At 34.4% G+C, this 20,032-nt stretch overlaps 3 protein-coding genes across 3 annotated transcripts; 2 read left to right on the top strand and 1 right to left on the bottom strand.

Moving 5' to 3' along the window:
- Nucleotides 1-9,458: 9,458 nt before the first annotated feature.
- On the top strand, nt 9,459-13,936 carry Cap-G (Chromosome associated protein G). The gene is made up of 5 exons (XM_040721093.2): nt 9,459-10,909; nt 10,978-11,241; nt 12,285-13,181; nt 13,246-13,509; nt 13,575-13,936. Exons 1-5 carry the CDS (start codon nt 9,617-9,619, stop codon nt 13,881-13,883), a joined length of 3,027 nt encoding a protein of 1,008 aa, XP_040577027.1. The 5' UTR covers nt 9,459-9,616; the 3' UTR covers nt 13,884-13,936.
- A 2,621-nt stretch (nt 13,937-16,557) lies between these two features.
- Nucleotides 16,558-18,118, top strand: LOC121126020 (la-related protein 7-like). The gene is given in 2 exon segments (XM_040721299.2): nt 16,558-17,097; nt 17,100-18,118. Coding segments are annotated over 2 exon segments (1,308 nt in total). The 5' UTR covers nt 16,558-16,706; the 3' UTR covers nt 18,017-18,118.
- LOC121126017 (WD repeat-containing protein SL1-17) lies at nt 18,091-19,466 on the bottom strand. The gene is made up of 5 exons (XM_040721295.2): nt 19,307-19,466; nt 19,005-19,239; nt 18,711-18,949; nt 18,464-18,651; nt 18,091-18,405 (listed from the first exon to the last, which is right to left on the bottom strand). The coding sequence occupies exons 1-5, from the start codon at nt 19,307-19,309 to the stop codon at nt 18,144-18,146; spliced, it is 927 nt and encodes a 308-aa protein (XP_040577229.1). The 5' UTR covers nt 19,310-19,466; the 3' UTR covers nt 18,091-18,143.
- Between the last annotated feature and the right edge of the window lie 566 nt (nt 19,467-20,032).

Raw genomic sequence — 20,032 nt, 5'->3', positions numbered from 1 at the left:
ATAAAAATCTCCTAATGGAAGGGCCAAAAAAAAAAACTTCAGAAAATAAACTAAATTAACCAAAAATTAAATATGGAGCTCACTTCCTTCGCTCACAAAATGGAGTAGATGAAGGCCCAGTAAAAATTATTTGAATTGAACTTGAGTCTATTAAGAAACCTCTCCAAAGAGATAACCCTGAAGAAAAAGTCTTCAGAAGCACACCCTCCATTCAGAGGAAAGTGATCCGAAAAGCTTGACTTCTTTTTAACGACTGAAGGTATTTAAAAATTGAATTTTTATTCCTTTTTTTCATTTCATTTCCTTTTCTACAAATTATAATTATAATTTTTTTAATCATTTATTCTGTAATACTTATGTTCATTATATAAGAATAGATATTAATTTAGACATTTGGTAAGGATATCAGATTTATATAAGTCCATGATTTAGTATATACCAATGGGCCATGGCATATATAGGAATGCACACTATACTAATATATGTATATGTAGCTCCAACCAAGTACACTTCATCTCTTGCTAATTCATCAGCATCAGATAATCAAGTTGAAGTAACATGTTTCGATAAATGCCCCTTTCAAAACAATAAATTTTAAAATAAGAATAAAATATTTCCCCAAATTAAAAATCTATCTTTAAGTTAGTGATTAGTCCTATGGGTTCAACAAACATTTTCTTCAAGAACATTTAAAAAAAAATAAAAAAAATAGCTAAAATTATGCTTGAATCAAAATTTTATACCTTAAAGTTAGAGATCAATTTTTGGTTTGATATTTCTTGATGAATTAAATACAATTTTGAAATGGATACATCCATACATAGAATAAAAATACATGTTACACAATTGATTTAATCAATCAATTCATACGTATGCATTATGTAAATAGGTAGATTATGCCATCTAATACTTTAGATTAGAAGGAGGAATGATGTCTCTATACATTTTCCTTGAATTCTAGAGAATGGGTTACTCTATGAGGAAAATTTATACGTAAAGTTTTCCAGAGTAATTACTATAGAGTATTTACATAGTTATAAAAATTGTGTATACTTTGTACATGTTAAAAAAACAACTGGAAAATCAACATGGTAATCCAAACAATTTGGAGGAAAGCAACATTGTTGAAGTCGGCCATTTTAGCGCCCTAAATTAAAATAACAGTTTTCTAAGAATGAAAAGTCTTTTTTCATGAATATTAAGGATAATAGTAAACTATTGCCATCTATTTGGACGTCAAAATGAGATCAACAAATAAAAGGACTTGAAGCTTTAGTGTTTATCACAAATGTATCCCTTTAATGCCTAGTTTGATTATATATCAGGCACTAATAAGTAATAGATATTAAAAGTAGTTATTACATCGTTATACAGTCTATGGGATACGAAAACAGCAGATCCTCTGACAATCAAATCATAGTAACCAGTGAGGATTTCGTTGAGAGGGATTCCTTCTCAGTTCCCACACTTATATATGGTGCGTCAGATGGCGTTTTATATATGTCTCATTATTAATTTGAAAACAAAAGCACATCAAAAAACGATAGGAAATTGTAATGAGTTGAACTCATAAGTCCTATGTAATCAATAGGAGTCTGAATATTGAATTGCTGTGTCTTTACAAGGTTGAAAGACACAAACTATCCAATACCTGGAATCCAGGACGACCGAGCGAAACAAGGATAATGCGTGGAGAAATGAGACTAAAAGGAGTTATATATAAACAAGTATATTATAGACATCTTTGTAACACGACACTACTCTGATAAATACATGCGAATTACAGCTATTTATACTATTAAGATAGAAGTTGTATGTAGTCTAGAGATTTGTTTTGTTTTTTAACTAATTGTTTATTATTATAAATTAATTTCAATCTCTCAACCTTAATTAATTATTGAATTAGTTAGTGTGTTCAGATTTCGCTTTTTATACCACCATTTCTTAGCTTAAATTGTGTTTTTCCCATCAAAAAGCAATGTAAAATCAAAGCAAAAAAATGTTTTTGATCCATTGGTTTGGAAATAACGAAAATAGAGTCACACTTAGCACAGTAACTCAAAAACTAAAAAACACTGCTGATCTATCATGAAATGCACATTATTCTTTCTCTCCTCTAAAACATTTTTCTAATTGTTAGTTTTACCATGTTGATTTCCGGTTTCTTTTTACACATGCCCATTCCACACTGGATTTTCATCATTAGTTATATGCTGTGTCTTCATGGAAACTAAAGAACATTGTTCTGTTGCAATTATGTACAAAAAGAGCACGATCTTTGATTTGTCTTTTAACTACCTAAAATAGGTCACGGCGTTACCTCATTAAAATAAAAAAATACAATGTTTTTGGTGCTCTGCTGTTGATTTTTTGCCCCCCCCCCACCTATCAGAGTTTTAAACGTTTTTTATGAGCACACACACGAATGTTCCTTATGGTTTAGAATATAATTTATGTTTCTAGTTTACTCTAAAGAAAAATACATATCCATGTCCCAAAAGTTGACTTTTATTAAATTACATTTGATCAATCTTAGTCGTCAAAAGACGTACGACAACATTGAACCTAGGATAAGATGAAAATAGTGCATATATAGAATTTTAGACAAACCAGAGTTAGAGATAAGAAAAAACATTCTTGATTTATATACATGACACCTCTATCCCTTAGTGTCCATTTAGTAGTAACAACCAAGGCTATGGTATCATCTAATCGGGCTTTCCAGAATTTTCAATTTGATGTACCGTTCCGACTGCTGAGTAACGCAGACAGATTTTGACGTCATAGAGTATAAAAGCGGTACTCTAACAGATAGACTCAAAGAAGGCGATATATGGCCACTCTTGGTAAGAGATAAACCCTTTGACGTTTACTATTAAAAAGCGTGGTGGAAGTCAAACATCTGTCAAAAAAGCGTTTGTGTATAATCTTGTATTTCTATTAACCTTGGTAACTATGTAATTTCAGCTGCTGTAGTTACCATAAAAGACCTATAAGGACCAGTCCTAGGACTAGTAGTAAAACAGTATTTTTAGGTTTTTTTACCCATCCAACACTATGTAGGTGTGATCTAATGACGCCCCTGAATTTTACATGTAATTCCTTTACGATTATTGAAAAATCCTTCTTTTTTTTGGGTTATAAGCTTAAAATTCGATTTCGTTTTTTTGAACAGCAATTATAAAATAATTAATTAGTTAATCAAATTAGAGGCACTTCAGGAGTTTTCGGCAGGGCTCCAGAATCGGTATTTTAAATACCCAACTCAAGCACACACTTTTATAACAATATACTTTAAAGCTTATATAAGTGCTATTGAGTCATTGAAGTCTAGAGACTATAAATGTAGATTTATTTTATAGCTATAAGTAGCTATAAAGAAAATATTTGGAATATAAGATATTTAACAAGATGAGCAAACAATGAAATAGATCAAAATCTATCTATTGCTAATAAGTTCTGAACATAATTTATGCACTGTAACCGACGAGGAACAACTATATGTACAAACAACCTCCTTCTCCTACTTTACTCTTTACATTAATTGACTTTTCACAAGACTAAATAATGAACTAGCAAGGCTTTGCTCTACTCAACATAATAATTTAGACTTTGGATATGTTTGGGAATTGTGATTGTATAGACTATGTAGCACGTTTGAAGGTTATGAAATAAACTTATAAATGAGCTAACTTTTAAGTTTTATAAATGAATGATACATAATACCCATTTATAAAACGCTTTACAAAAACTCAACGTTTCAATTTACATAAATTATAATATTTTTTGTAGCCGGAGTCTAAATTTTCCGACTCCACTAAAAAAGGCACCGAATTAGACTCTACAGCCCTGTTTTTACTCTATGAGTTATAAATTATATAACTAAGTATACTTTTTATAGGAATGTATCGGTCCCAAAATTTTGACGGTTGGTCCGGTTTTAAATTTTAAGGGCCTGTTTGTTAGAGTACTAAAGAGTGCTTAAATACTCCTAGACTATTTATAATTAAAATGCTTTGCTAGAGACATTCACAGTTTGGTAACAAGGGTTGTTAAAAGCTCTCAAACATGGGAGGGGACGGGGCAGAACAGAGTAAAAGTTTCTTTGATAATATGCTGACTACTATTGGCTGCAAAGATACCCTCTCCTACCTTCCACTTCCAACGACTCGTTTCAAAAATTAACGACATTTGAGTATTAAGAGTATAATAATTGGGTAATTTTTTCACAGTATGCAACTTTGTAATCCACGTAATTCGTAGGACCGGTTCCACGGACGGAGAGGAGGGGGGGGTTGACACCCTCATGGAGTACAAGAGTAGAAAAAACGGAGGACAGTTTTTATTATTTACGCAGTGACTTTCATAAAAATTGAAATACGGGGCCCTTAGAAAAAATAAAATTTATTAAAAAAGGATTTAAAAAAAAAATAGAATGGAAATATTACTTTCTAAAGAAAATGCGTCAGTAAAACACACAGTGTAGGAAAAGAGACATAAAAAAAGTTTCGCTTAAAAATAAAGCGAATGGTTTATCAAGAAAGATCATTATTTTAACACTTAAAAAAAAGTACATAGCTAACAAAATGTAACCTCAAATTAGAGACGAAAATAATGGAATTTCTACTCAGAAAACGTTTTAGGATCTAGTAAAGCTCGCCTTCGGAAGATTTGTCTAGGCAAAGTTTTCCCTGAGATTACTCGCCCTGGGAAAATTCGTCTCGGATAAAGCTCGACAAGCGGTAGACTCACTTTCCTTTATTTACTTTTAATAAGAATCTCACTTATGTAATGACTAATAAGTTCGAACCAGAGAGAAAATAAGTTATATTAATAAATAATAAATATAAGATTAAAGAAAAATAAACAAATACGACAGTAATTCGAACTGAGGAAGTGATAATCACTTAAGTATCCTTTATCAATTATCATTAGAATGTAGACATGATGGATTTTTCATATTGGAAAAGACTCATGGATGGATGAACAAGCATAACATCGGATTAGGCGAGGATTCAAGTCCCTTGAGTGAACACAATGCATCCTGCTTCGACCTCTTTTAATAAGAAAAAAGGTTCATGAAGAGACGAAGAACATCGTTTTCATCTCTCTATTTCAATTCTAGGTTGCTCCAAATGCGCTAAGTTGTACAGTTTTCCTCACTTACATCTCTCACATTTCCCCGTGCTCTCCTACGAGCCGACCTTTGAGTCCTTCCCCGAATCCTCTTCTACTGATACATCCTGGTTCATAAGGAAGAGGAAATCACTGTTCTTACCTAATCTGATGTTGTGGTTGTTCGTCCATCCATGAATCTTTTCCAATATTAATAATCCATCATGTCAACAGTTTAATGATAATTTATAACGGATGATTAAGAGACTAGCACTTCCTTCATTCCGGCAAGCTTTATCCAAGACGAATTTTCCCGTGGAGAATAATCCCTGGGAAACTTTCCAAAGACAAATTTTCCGAAGGCGAGCTTTTCTGACAACGACTTTTTGCGTAAACAAAAAAGACACTAAAGTGAAACTAACTTTTCACTTAAACATCAATAACCCCCTCAATTTTTAGTTAATAGATTATTTACAACATATTAACAACCAAAATGTAAATATTATACCTGTAAAATGAAGTATTGATATAATAACTCAAAAAATATTTTTAATCATTGTCCTAAACAAATATTCAAGGGCAATTTTAATATTAAACTACATTATTATAAAAATCCTTAGCCCACTAGGAACTTATTCAAGCTTAAATAAATCTGGTTATTACACGTTCCTATATCTGGAAGAGATGCATTTATATTCACACATCTCAAAATAAACCAATTCTTTAACAGCATGAATACTATAAGTGTACTTATAGTTATATATATAACTGATTCAATATTAGGGGTAGTTCCCAGCATTGCCAATAATTAATAGGCGTCGAAGAACTGACAAACTGTGCTTTATAAATAATATGAATGATCACTCTCCAATAAATCATCAGTTTTACTCTACGTTTTTCACGAGCATATCCACTCGTAATTACTCAATATTTGGATGTTCTCTCCTCTAGAATGAAGTAATAATGATAAAGGATTGAGAAAAAAAAAACAACATTGTTTAGCAAAAAAAAAAAACACTCAAAGGATTTACAACCAAATATGAGACGATGAGTAGAGGTTAAAAAATTATATGAAATTTGAAGATGGCGCTGTTTTACCTGAACATATTTTTTATTTACCAAAGCTGTCATCATTATTTTTTAATTCTTGAAGAGAGAACAATAAGTATAAAATGATCACTAGAGCGTGAAAGACGTAGAATAACTCTGAGGATTTGTTGGGGTGTTATAGGTTTATGTCTTTGTTAGACTCGGAGTATCATTGAGGATAGAAATCTTTGCTATATACGGAGTTGAGTTTTATTTAATAGCTTCTCGTAGCTAATTTAATGAAACGTCATGACCAATGTTGTGTCCAGTTCTGATTTTTTAAATATAATGGTTTCAGCTTAATTGGTCTCGGTTCTTTTTTTTACATGCTCAGGTTGGTGAGTCCCATGGCTAGACCGATAAGGGCACACCTTGATCATGACAGTTCAGCTGCACTCAACTCAAAAACTCTTCAAATTGTCAGGGTTTACCACGTTAATTTTTAGTTTGAGTATGATGAGCGATTGCTACTAAACCTAACCTAAATTCCATTCATATTTTTTATAATGTACTTCCTTTTTCTTTTCTTTTTAATTTAGAGCTTTAGCTACACAGGCTCCTTGTTAAAATATGTCCTCAACTCATATTTTGTACACCTATATAGAGTTATATACAATGGTTGTAGGTAATTTTGTCGCTGATAACTTTGCCTCAAGGAAATTTTGCTGCATTGCATTTCCCACCTTATTATGTTTTTTATATTATTGATTCGAACTTTACTGTTGTATCTCGATCAGATTAATCAAGGAAATCTATAGTTAAAGGAACGTATATACTTGTATATTCGGGGAGGTAGCAATTGAAGCATTATTTATTTATTTACAATCCACGGGATGTGGGTCTCATCTTTAAAATATTTGATTTTTATTGTTAAAATATGTCATAAATATTTCAATATAGTTGTTAGTTTCAGCTCCATTTTACCTAATGGAACTTCCTAACCTTTAAAAAAGGTTAAAACCTTCGTAACTAAAAGTCTGTTAAAATATAGTGAGAGTGAAGACGATAATGATGTTCTTCTTCACTTAAATCCTTAGCTAGGTGACCAAAGCACTTATAACAGAAATCTGCTTTTTGAATATATTCTCCTCTGCTGTAGTCGAGTCTACCTTGTCAGAGCTCAAGTTTTGTTAATGATTCCGAGATGACACATAGGCCCTATACCTCTGTGTCCTCGTACTGTCTTTTCCGAGTTGAATCTGATTCAGAGTCCAAGTCTATGATAAAATGCATCTCGCTGTACCAAAGAAGTCCACCTTTGACCTATGTTCTAGATCCAAAACTTTGTTAATAATCAAAAATGGTCCTATCCATTTTTAATTAAATATTTGATACATGCTGATTCACTTCATCTTCATAAATTATGAAATTGTATGCATAGTGGAGAAATTTTTTACTAATATTATAGTGTTCTAACAAGAAATCAAATTAACATAGATCAACTCATTTGAAATTAGTCACAACCAATGGATTCTAAAATAAATAATTGCATTTCGACTCGTAACATAATAAAAATCCTATCATTATATAAAATTTTGCCCTTATTCTATTTTTATAATTTATATTTATGATTATTTTATTATGATTCGTTTCGAAAAAAATGAACTTCTTTTAACACACTTTTAAAGGCTTTAAAAATTAAAATTATTTGCCAAAAAAAATCAAAGGCTTCAGAAGCGGATAACCAATGCTAAAAAATTATGTCACCATTTAACAAAAAACTGTGAAATCACATAATTAACCAAGACGAAAAGGCAAAGTGAGGAATGGGCATTTAAAAAAAAGAAACCGAAAATCATCGTGGTAACCCCAAGATACTTAGAGACTCACTCCTGAAGAGTGTCCTCCATCTTGAATGGGATCCTCTACCCATGAAATGAATTGTTTTTCATGCCTGGGAGTTAAATTTTGACTTATTGAATCCCTCCTTTGTATGAGGACTCTGAAGAAGAATTTCATCCTCATTTCAAGATTAAATTAAGATAAAGGACTCAGTCTTCGTACGTGTACTTCTTTCCTGCATTTTAGGCTAAGGACAACAATATATGAGTTTCCTAGGTCCAAAAGACATATACCATTCCATCAGTAAATTATAACTTCCCAAGAATGAAACTTTTAAAAGTGACTACACTTGTCTGATGATTTTTTTCTGTCGTAGTCTTTTTCTTCAAGTAGTCCTTGCCTTAATTGATTTCTTAATACAAACTTTATCTAATTCAGAGGTCTTCTCATTAAATATTTCAATGGGGTCTTTCAGTCTGGAAGAGCCAATAATGTTTTCTACAAATCCAAACATTCCAGTAAATTTCATGAGTGATATTTGTTTACTTCTAGAAGAATGAAGAATCGATTGTGATCCAAATTACTACCTTAGGTTCGTATTAGGATAGCAACTTCTATAAGTGGATTTTTACTTCCCTCCATAGATAGAGAGAAATGAAGGAAGATACTTCTATCTTGATCATCCATCTCAACGATGAGTAGAGAATTGTAGTATTCCAAATATAATTAATAATTATTTTATTTGAATTTGTACGAAGCGCGGTGTTGTGATATTAATTATCATTTGAATTATAGCCTTATAATTGTACAAAGTTCATGTGAGTTTACCAAATAAAATTGATGTTTTTTACCAAAACAGATTGATTGATTGGTGCTTGGCTCCTCCAGATAGTATAAAAACTCATTAATTGTGCTCCTCCAGATAGTATTATTTAAATCTTATTGATTAAGATAATGTTGTTAATTTTAATTTACTAGTAGACCCCCATAAAAATGGGATCATTTAAAAAAATACTAAATCGAATCCTTCTTGGGAGATTCATATTTTTTAAATATGTCTTTTATAAAATTAAACATTAAATATTTTTCTATAAACTATGATAATCCTTATCACTATGGATAATGAACAAGGGTCTAAGGAAGAGTGTAGTTTTTCATCATTTTTCAGCCGAGAAATGGAAATATATCGAGTTCAGAACAAGATACAGAATCAATAAAAACACTTCTACATAAGTTTTATCAATCCTATTTTTAATTCGGTGATTGTTTTAAGAGTAAAGAAGTACCCTGAAAAATAATATTCCGAAATTACTATAATTCAAGATATTTCGGAATTCAGACGACCGAGAGAAAAACTGAGCTCAGTTTTTGATTCTGACCTTAGAGATAAATTCTATTTTTGGCTATTTCAACAAAATTTCCGACTGCAATGGTTCCCTAGTTAATATCTTTCTTTCCGTGTTCCTTCCTTTGAGTGTTGTCTTTCTCTCTGTTTGAGTTAAGAGGTTGCGTGTTCATAAGTTTGAAGAAAAAGCGGGAATCCCTTCCTGTCAGTTAATTGTCTTATTTACTAAATAAAATAGTAAATACTAAATTAAAAACGACCCTCAAGGCATCTTCCAGGATCAAAATGGTGGGTCAAATGCCCGCCATATCACGAAATCGATTGAAACTGCGAGATATAATCCAAGGATCTCAATTTGAGAGTGGAGTCTCCCAATGGGTGAAGAAACTTCGTGACCTTCACAAAGCGACTCCCGAAGATGAGTTTTTCGAGGATCTGATTCACTACCTTCAATTTGCTCTCACGAATGATGAGCGCTCAAAGTACGTGAACCGTGTGTTGGAGGTAATCTGTAAATTTGGAATCTCATTTTTGGAGGATGAGGAGGGGAATACTGGGGCGAAGAAGGGGGAAGAGGAGGAGGAGGAGGAGGAGGAAGAAGACAAGGAATGTGACGAGATGCCCGAGTTCTTGATCCGACTCTTGCATTGGCTCCTGGACCATCATGAATTGGAAGGAACAATGGCGCGACTCCGCATTTGCCTCATGGTGAATCGGCTCTTGAAGCTCATGGGTGAAAATGCGTTCATTCAAGAGGAACTTTTTCAAAAGATCTACGACAACATGCAGGAAAGACTGCAAGACAAGGTGGCGGTCATTCGCAGTCAAGCTGTTACAGCTCTTCAACGTCTACAAAACCCAGTAGACGATTCCTGCCCCATTATCAAAGCCTTTGTCTTCCATTTGAGCTGTGATCCTTCTCCCATTGTTCGGAAAACAGTGATACAGTGTCTTGCAGTTACAAAACTAACTCTTGTGCATGTCTTGAAAAGAACAAAGGACATTGATGACTCTGTCCGTGTTGCTACATATAAGATAATTGCCTCTAAAATACATGTCAGGTCCCTTACCATTGCTCAAAGAGAAGACATTCTCAAGCGAGGTATGGGAGACACTGCGGAAGCTGCACGAGAGATAATCAAAAAAGATCTTATCCAAGCATGGCTTCGACATAGTAATGCAGATGTCCTTAAATTGCTCTATGCTCTCGATGTGTCTAATTCTAGTGAGCCTGAGCTTGCAGACTCTACTCTTGGAGCTGTTTTTGAGGACGTCCCGAATACGGAGTTGCTACAACAATTTCAATTTTTGGGTGATGATAATTTAGTTCCCTCCTCTAAAGTCACTTCGGAAATAGCCGTCTATTGGAGGAATTTAATGAAAAAGTTTCATGATGACTCGGATGACAACAATCTGGAGAGAGTTGTACCAGAGTTGTCTAAATTTTGTAAATATGTACGCTCTTTTGTCATGGAAACAATCCGTGACAAAGATGATGAAGATGAAAAAGTGGGGACACATATTTTTATTATCAAACAGTTAATTCTAATGATGCAATACTTTGATCTTTCCGATGAGGTGAGGAGTTATATTAAAATGTGTACCTATCTGGTTCTCAATTTTTAAACATCCTTTTCCTATTCTAGGCTGGAAGAGCGAATCTTGGTAATTTGATGAAGGATATGCTATTAAGCAGTAAAGTATGTGTTTTGCTGGTACCTCAAATCATTGAGGTCTATCAAAGAGTCTGCTCTAACACTCAGACTCGTGTTCAGGACATAGCTGAAATTATTGCAGAAATCAGAGAGCCCATGAAAGATGACGCTGATGATATATTTGATAAATCTGGGGACGAAATGGAAGTGGATTCAGAACCAAGATTGTCAGAGGAAGAAAAACGGAAAATGAAGGTTTTTATCATAATTTTAACGATACTAGGTGTAGCATGAGACGCTTTTTTAAAATCACCCCTATTTTTTTAATCAATTATAGTCCACTAGCTAGAACTTTCACAGTAGATGTGCATTAAAAAATCTTAGCACTTATCTATCTATTTTTGAAAACTTACAATTGGCCCATATTACCCCATGCTCAGGGTAATACCAAAATTGCATTTAAATAAATGTAACTAAATTGGTTTATAGCTTTTATTTATCTACTAATTATGGAATAATGTATGAACAGTATTATATGATTGATACAATGACTTAGGTAACACATATAATGTGTGCAACAAGTATTTGATAGGCTTCATAAGACTACACCTTCAACTTTGGAAAGTTTGACATATCTAAGCCAGCTCTAGGTGCACCTCCTAAAAATGGAGGATTTGGAAATCTTGTGACAATATTAGAAACAGCTGCAAAGTCACAACCAATATTATTTCCATTAGCCTATCTCGCAATACCCCCACAGAATCATTTCGTATATTGTATTGTTACTAAAAAAATTATCATCTTAGAAACCAATACATCAAATTTGATCCACTAATTGAGTGCAATTTAAAAAATCCGTGAAGAAAAATGGTAATTAGCTTAAATGTATGTAATATGGCCTAAAGAGGAAGTCATTTATTGTCAATGTCAAAACTAATTAACTATAGATTGAATAGTACAGTGTATTTTTACGGTGTCTCTTTTTACCCCAGTTAATCCTAAAGGGTTTTCCAATAAGAGGTGTTATTTTGATATTCAAAGAAAAATGGCATTTTTTGATATAAATGATCGGATGTTTATTTCAATATGAAGTGTATGTTAAGGTATGTCATTAATAATGTAAAACAATATCAACCAAATGGCGGCCACAACTACGCTTACAGGACCATATCCTTTTTATGTAATTTTCCATCACCAAATTGCAAAGTGGCCATTTTTCTTTGAATATCAAAACAACACCTCTTATTGAAAACCCTTTATTATGAATACTTTAATTTTGTATTTTCCTTATTCGTTAGATGAAAATGGGTAAAATGAGGGTTGAAATGAACGAACTGAGAAACGAGTTGGATCAATTTATTCAAGAACGGGACTTTGTTAAAGCACAGGAAGTGAAGACGAAAATGGACACATTGGACTCTAGCATCAAAGAAATTCAGAATGAAATTTCAAATGACAATGTTTCTGTTCCTCCTGTCACTTCCATCGCGCCAAGTGAAAATAAGACTTCCAATGTAGATAATGAAAAAGCCGATGGAGATGATCCAGTTCTAGTTCATAAATGTCTGGAAATGGTTTGTTGTCTCATGAAAGACATTAAAATAACTAGTTTAAATGCAATTCTAAAAACTCTTCTTGATGAATTCATTGTTCCTAATATTAAGAACATGAATTTCCCCATTCGTCAGTCTGCCGTTCGAGCTTTGGGGTTATGTGCTCTTCGTAGTGCAGAAGATGCTAAGAAATATATCGTTCTAATAATGCGAGTTGCTTGTATGGATAAGGTTAGCGTTCGAGTGACTGCAATTTCTGTCATTAACGATTTTTTAATGGCTCACGGACTTGGAGCTTTTACAGAGGATGAAACGACAAGGCATGAAAATACTGAATTCATGGCGGATATAGAATCTCTCTCAATAACGGCTTTGGATAGTACTGCTCTTGTTGGTTGTAAGGAAGGAAACAGTGTTGTTGCATTTTTGATTAAACGATTAGACGATCCCGACTGTGATGTGCGTACTAAAGTTATAGAGTCTCTCTGCAAACTTCAAATATCTGGATTAATCGCCTCTTCAAAATTATTTAGTAGACTCATGCTGTTTTGGTTCAATCCCCTCACTGAGAGTGATGGGAAGTTATCTCACATTCTGGGCAAATTTTTCCCTTTGTATGCCTCCCTTTCTCGAACCAATCAAGTGAGTATTTTAGAGGAAAATGTATATCTCTTAATTTTTACCCGCTATAATGATTACATTTTAGGATATTGTTGCTGAAGCCTTCCTACCAACTTTAGAGTGCCTTTGGAGTGCTCCTATCACAAGTCCTCTCACTGGAGTTAATATTGAGGATGTTATCTCATTTTATGTTCGGCTCACTAAAGATGATATGCTACAAAATCAATCTCAAATAATTTCCGATTCAAATATTCATGACTCCATGGCCAACTCCATTTCCAATATGATAATTGATGATCAAGATTCTGGGAAATGTCGATTTTTGACCAAATCCCTAACCACATTACAAGTGAGTGCTTTTTTTTTGTGCCAATATTTACATAACTGTATTTATTTTTTTAAATCATCTTTTAGCTCTCAGCCTCTAATGTCACTCAGTTGAAGGAGCTGAAAGTTTTACATTCAAAAATGGTGTCTTTAATTTCTGACAAGATATGCTTGAAAAACTTGGAGCGCTATGGTCTAAATTTGGATACTTGGCTCTCAAAACATACCAGTACATTTAATAATCATGATATTGAAGTTGAAATGGCAAACATTACAGTAACAGAGGAGGACACCTCAGTATTTACGCCTAGTCAAAGTAGAATGAGAACTCTTCTGTCTCAGAAAGAAACACTTTACGACAGTGGAGATCCTGAGGGTAAAGATGACTCTGAATGAAGCGTATAATTTTGTACTATATTTTCAAATACATGCAATTGTAACAAACTATACATTTAGGGACATACAAATTATTTTAAACAACAGTCAGATTGGCTGAGTGGCCTGAGGGGAGAGGGATTCTTTAACTGTGTTCCATATCGTAAGTTTCTTCTTCTTCTATGACGAGTGTTCCACTTGTTTCCACGCATACTTCTTGCTCAACATGATGGTCCAGAGTTGCAATCTCTCCTGGATCTTCCTCCAACTCTTCTTCCTCTTCATCTCCCTCATCTCTGACCTCTTCATGCACAGGGTTCTCTAGTAGCTCTTTCGCCTCTTTTCTTTTTCTCTTGGCAGCTGCCTTGGTGATGGGATCACTCGGCAAAATAAAGAATCCAGAGTTCCTTAATGCATTATAAATAGAATTGGATTGTTCTTTAACATGAGCACAGAATGAAGTTAGAGATGGGGAGTAGGTGCGAACGGCACCAGACATGATGGACAACTGACCCGTTACGAATTCTAATGCCTTATTTCGTCGTACGTCAAGAAGGGAAGCCTCAACAGCAACGACTCGACTCATATTCACTAGATCTTTAAAATCTGGGGCTGCAAATATCTCCTCCCCCATCTCTCTCAATATTTTGATGATCCTATCGATGGAATTCCGATCCCTCAATTTTAAAACCCCTTTGGAATCAAAATGTTTAGAGGAGAGGTATGAGAGGGGAACGTCCCTGAATTTCTGGTTAAAAACACACTTTCCATTCGTTTTATTAAAGATAAAATCCATGGTTGTGATGGGAGGTAGATTGCCCACAAAGTCTACTTTAAAGATATGGAGTAAGTCCCCTGCGTGGTAGACATACCAGGGAGGAAGGACATTGCAATCGTTCTTTATGTATTCCGCAATGCCTTCAAAGTCTAGGATGGGTTCTAAAGGGAGGAGAAGACGTCTATTCGGCTTCTCCATCACGTTCTCAACCTTATCTAAAAACTCCTTCTCCACCTTGGACTGAGTCATTTTAAGATACTCCAATTTTGAATGTTTGAGTTGCGAGAGAGTTACTGTTTTGGCACCATTCAAAGTTGGGATTGCGCCCTTACGTAACTCAGTCTTACGGCACTCCGCTCTCAGTACACAATCTTCTGAAAAATGGCGATCGCATATTCGGGGGTATTTTGCTAATTTAGGAGATCCGCAAAACTCGATCCACTTTTCCCGGATGCTGTGATTTTGAGGGAATGAAAAGAAGTGGATGGGAGGGAGGCCCTTGCTCTGGTTCTTCTTGGACAAGGAGAAGGAGTTATAGCATCCAAAGACTTGACAGCTCACCATCTCTCTAATCTGGAAGAAGAAAGGACAAACAAGGAATCCAGTTCATTCGGGGAATGCTGGAGTTCACTGTGACGTCATCACACAATCAACAAACACATACCTCATATTTTCGTATGTTTATTTATTTTGAATAAGACATTTTTCTTAAATCGCATAAAATACGGCTCAGGCCGGAATATTTCTTTGGCGTGCGCTTATTTTGACTGAAGTACAAAATATTTTTCTCAAACAATTTTATAACAAAAAAGTTGTAAATAATAGTTTGGACACCTCATATCTTACAAATTTTAAATAATAATTTAATTTATTTTCATAGAAAGTTAAAGCATTAATTAATTATTATTTCAATCACATAGAATATACTTTAATTTGTATAATAAAAAAATGTATATACACTTTCACTGGAGATACAATGAAGCACAATTCAACTTTTGCAAGAAAAAATTAGGCGTTGAATAATTTTTTGAAACACTTTTCCTCTTTTTATTTGCTGAATGTTGCCTGTTTGCTTGAGAAGCAAAATTTGGAACTTAGATATTTAATAATTTTGATATTTACTTGATTGAAACTAATGTTTAGTGCAGGGGCGTTCATAGGAGGTAGGCTGGATGGGCTGTAGCTCCCCTTGAAAAAAATAAAGGAATTTTTGCTTGTTACTAGAATTTAATGGTCAGGATGAAAAAAAATTACGCGAAGATAGGGTTTTTTTAAAAAAGGTCATTCATGCAAATTATGCAACAGAACAAAAAAGTGTAATTTCATTTTAAATTTTTTAGCGAATTTTTTTAAATTTTTTTTTTTTTTTAAATTTTTTTCTTAAAAGTTTAATATTTTAAATTTAATTCGTGAAGCTTTTTTCCACAAAAATTAATTTTTTGTGGACAGTTGTGAATTTTTGTGAGTAGCTATGGATTTTTCAATTTTTTTTGAATAGCCATGGATTTTTGATATTTTTTTCCAGAAAAATTAGTATTTAAAATTTTGTTGTTGATATTTTTTCCCGTAAAAATACTTTTTTTGTGGACAGCTGTTACTTAAATGTGAAATTGATTTGATCTCGCTCATTTTGATGTAATTATATTTTTAAATGGTTAAGATATGAAACTTGCATTTGCCATTTACTTTATAAATATTTTGAGAACATTTTTTTGCACTGCTGTCAAGCACAAAAAAGAGTGATATTCATTTAATTGAGTGTTTCCAAGTTATCCGGCAGCATTTTCGTTTTCTTGTAACGCCCGCGCAATTTTGTTTTTTATTATTACACAATCCAGACTTTAATAAATACTACGGTCTTAACTGCATAATCCCCGAGTACGTAATATTCATATTGTCTTCCAGTCTCTGAATTTCTTGGCCATGAAGACCGATGAGGAGGAAAAAGAGCCCCCAAGTAAGTCAGATGTATCCGACAAAGAGGAAATGAAGGAACAGAGCACAATAAGAGTCATGGACGCGTTCGAGCTCGGCGTAAGAAGATCTACAAGACCCTCACCTCCCAAATGGAATTTTATTTCTCGGATGCAAATTTAGCCAAGTCCAAGTTTATGATTGGTGTGATTGAGAAAGAAGGACCTTGGCTCTCCCTAGAGCTGTTTCTCTCCTTCAATAAAATCAAGACTCTCATCTCTGAGTTCTTTCATACGGATGAGCCCCAGGCCCAACTTAATCATCTACGCACTGCTCTTACAAAGATACAATCTTCAACCCTTGAAATTGCACCTGACGGTGATAAGATACGTCGTAAGTCTAGCTTTAAGGGGCCTAAACCAGATGAAGAGGCAAGGACAATCTATGTAGAAAACATTCCTTCCCACTCCACTCAAGAATCTCTTCAACAGATATTTCAAGAGTACGGACCCGTGGAGTACGTCTCACTTCCGAAATATACGGAAAGTCATCTCCCAAAGGATTTGCCTTTGTTGAGTTTCAAACAGTAGAGTCTGCACAAAAGGCTCTTGAAGCATATGGATTCATATCCGAAGACTTTGAGTCCAAGAATCCAGAGGAGCTTCAAAGTATCAAGTCTTTTCAGGCTGAGCAAAGAGCAACTCTTCTAAAAGAAGAGATAGACAACTCTTCTTCTCAAGGAGAGGGAGAGAAAACATCCTCTTCAACAAACGCATCCTCACCCACAGGAAAGAATAAGAAGAAGCGTAAAAGAAAGAGGAAAGAAAACATGGAGTGTGAAGAGGATCTACAATTGATGACTCTTAGTGTCATGAGTAAAACCTCCTGGCGAAAACTACGAAACAAGTATTTAAATCTTCAAAGAAAAAATGCGTCCTTGGCTAAACAAAAATTTCGAGAAATGAATAAACCAGAGCGTGTCCACCCAAAGAGAGCCGTCCAAAAGGAAGATGAAGAGCTGGAAGAAGAGGGCAAAGAAGATTCCGTTGAGAAGTCGAGTAGCATTCCATTTGTTCCTAATATTATTGTGAAATGTGTTGTGGAAGAAATGGTACATGATCCCAAGGTTTACAAAAAACGAATACGGGATGGACTCATGAAGCCCGTCCAATATGTGGATGTTAAAATTGGAAATACAAAGTTTCATATAAGATGTGCGGATGAGGAACAAGCGCGTCAATTGGTTCTACTTAAAGATGAGCTTTTCTCCGAGGAAAATAATATAATTTCCCTTGAGAGCTTGACGGGCAATGAGGAAATAGCATACTGGAGTAAACTACAAAAAGATAGAGAGGATAAGCGCACGGGCAAGTTCAAAACTCGGACGAAAAAGAGGGGAAGAACTAAATTACAAGAAAAGATTGATAGTAACAATATCAATACTCGGATCGTCTTCGAATGATGAATATATTGGATGATAGTCTTTTGTTTGTTTCAATTAATTATGAGGAAAGCATGTTACGTGAACATATCATATAAACAAATCTATATTATTTATTATTAATTAATCGTGTATGTATTATAATTATTTACGCGGGGACACTATACATAAGTATACTAGCATCTTCGGAGACTGTGGCAATCTTTCTCCCGTTCGGGCTGTAAGAAGCCGCCCATACTTGATCAGAATGATCTGTAAAAGTGTGAACACATTGTTTCGTTGTTGACTCCCAAACCTTGACACTTCGATCTGAAGATCCCGAGACGAAATGTTCATTATCGGGTGAGAATTGAACACTTAGCACCCAGCTCGTATGCCCTGAGAGAGTTCCTATTAGCGAACCGTGACTCCTGCAAGCAAAGGGGACTTATAGGTAAAATAAATAAAAGAATGGGTATTGGGATTTACACTTCGTAGAGTTTCATGTGTCCATCGTCTGAGCCGGTCAAGAGTCTCTTTGAGTCTTTGGAGAAAGCCAAAGAACGAATCGGCAAAGCATGTCCTTCCAACGCGTGGATTTGTTTACCTGTAGGCATACTGAATATGTTAATGATGCCGTCTGTCGCACCACTAGCGATATATTTTCCATCCGGAGACTGTAATTAACCTCGAATAAATGAGAGGCATGATAAATTTGCGGGTTAACTCTACTCACATAGGCAATAGACAAAATAAACTTTCCACGTGTATCAAGGAGTTGCTGCTTATTCTGCCCTGTTTCCACACAGTAAATATTTACTTTTCCAGCATTTGCTCCGGATATGAGGGTTTCAGAGTCTGGAGAGAAGGCAACAGTCCAAGCATCGAGGGGAGAACTTTCAATGGACCTCAATTTAGTGGCTTTCTCCACGTCCCAGATGTGAACACAGGAGTCTAAGGAACTCGATGCAAGAACTGAAAAGTAAAGTTATAAAGCAAGTGAACGAGAAGTGTGCAAGAGTCTCATTACGGGAAGACGTTTTATTGAGTGCCACGGAGACAACCCCCAAAGAATGATCTCCTAGTCTATGCTTCAGCTCGGGTCCTCCACTACCACCAATATCCCAAATCTTGACTGTATCATCCACACCACCCGTCACGAACACTTCTTCACCCGTCTCTTCATTGGAATCGGATTGTGAACCCCAGGCACAAGACCAGATTGCGTCTTCATGAGCAGACTCCTTCTTACCAATCAAAGAAAACTAGTGGAGAAGGAAAGGAATTAGTCGTGGAAGGAAAGGAAGAGATGGGAATGAGAAGTAGTCTTACCATTGGGAAGGACTACCGATTTCAGTGTATCGCCGGTGATCAACCTAGAATTCACGCTTCACGAAAGGAATTTCTTTATTATTATAAAGATTCAGAGTCCGCGTATGACGCAACCTATTATCTAACAACAAAAGCATTCCCAAAAGAAACACTGGCCACCAGAGGGAACAGCAAAAGAAAATATGCACTCTTTTTTTGTGATTGACGAGAGTGCTAAAGAATGTTCTCATGCTTATAAAGTAAATTCTGTCTTGTAAGTTATAACAGTTCATATCTTACTCATTAAAAAAAAATTACATTTCTTTTAAGAGAAAGATTAAACAATTATCATTTCAATGGTACTGAATATATGTTACCTATGTTTTAATTTAACCACAGGTTTTATAATGAAACACATATATTATGTTATGACCAATATGCACTAAATTTATTCTATCCAAGTCCATTTCTGCAAAATGAGCGAGAGCAATTCTATCTCCTATCAATGTAACATGATTTCATAAATCTTAATGAAGCAATAACCATTTACTTAGCACTTTTCACAATCAAAATTATCCAAGATCTAAGTTATAAATTTTGTTTCTCATCCGAATATAAAAAGGAAAAGTGTTTCAAAAAATTATTCAACGGCTAATTTTTTTTTTTGCAAAAGTTGAATTGTGCTTCATTTTATCTCCAATGAAAGTGTATATACATTCTTTCATTATACAAATTAAGTTAAATTAA

This window comes from Lepeophtheirus salmonis, chromosome 11 (assembly GCF_016086655.4).
Source record: "Lepeophtheirus salmonis chromosome 11, UVic_Lsal_1.4, whole genome shotgun sequence".
Lineage (NCBI taxonomy): Eukaryota > Metazoa > Arthropoda > Copepoda > Siphonostomatoida > Caligidae > Lepeophtheirus > Lepeophtheirus salmonis.
The sequence above is the reverse complement of the archived record's forward strand: the minus strand, read 5'-3'. Positions and strand labels throughout refer to the sequence as shown.

Bases quoted from the DNA above. Each gene is read 5' to 3' on its own strand.
- Cap-G (XM_040721093.2), top strand. From the start codon at position 9,617: ATGGTGGGTCAAATGCCCGCCATATCACGAAATCGATTGAAACTGCGA. The intron at 10,910-10,977 runs GTGAGGAGTTAT...TTCCTATTCTAG, and splicing joins ACTTTGATCTTTCCGATGAG to GCTGGAAGAGCGAATCTTGG. The intron at 13,510-13,574 runs GTGAGTGCTTTT...ATCATCTTTTAG, and splicing joins AATCCCTAACCACATTACAA to CTCTCAGCCTCTAATGTCAC.
- LOC121126017 (XM_040721295.2), bottom strand. The intron at 18,950-19,004 runs GTAATGAGACTC...TTTACTTTTCAG, and splicing joins ACTCAATAAAACGTCTTCCC to TTCTTGCATCGAGTTCCTTA. The intron at 18,406-18,463 runs GTAAATCCCAAT...CTTTGCTTGCAG, and splicing joins CACATGAAACTCTACGAAGT to GAGTCACGGTTCGCTAATAG.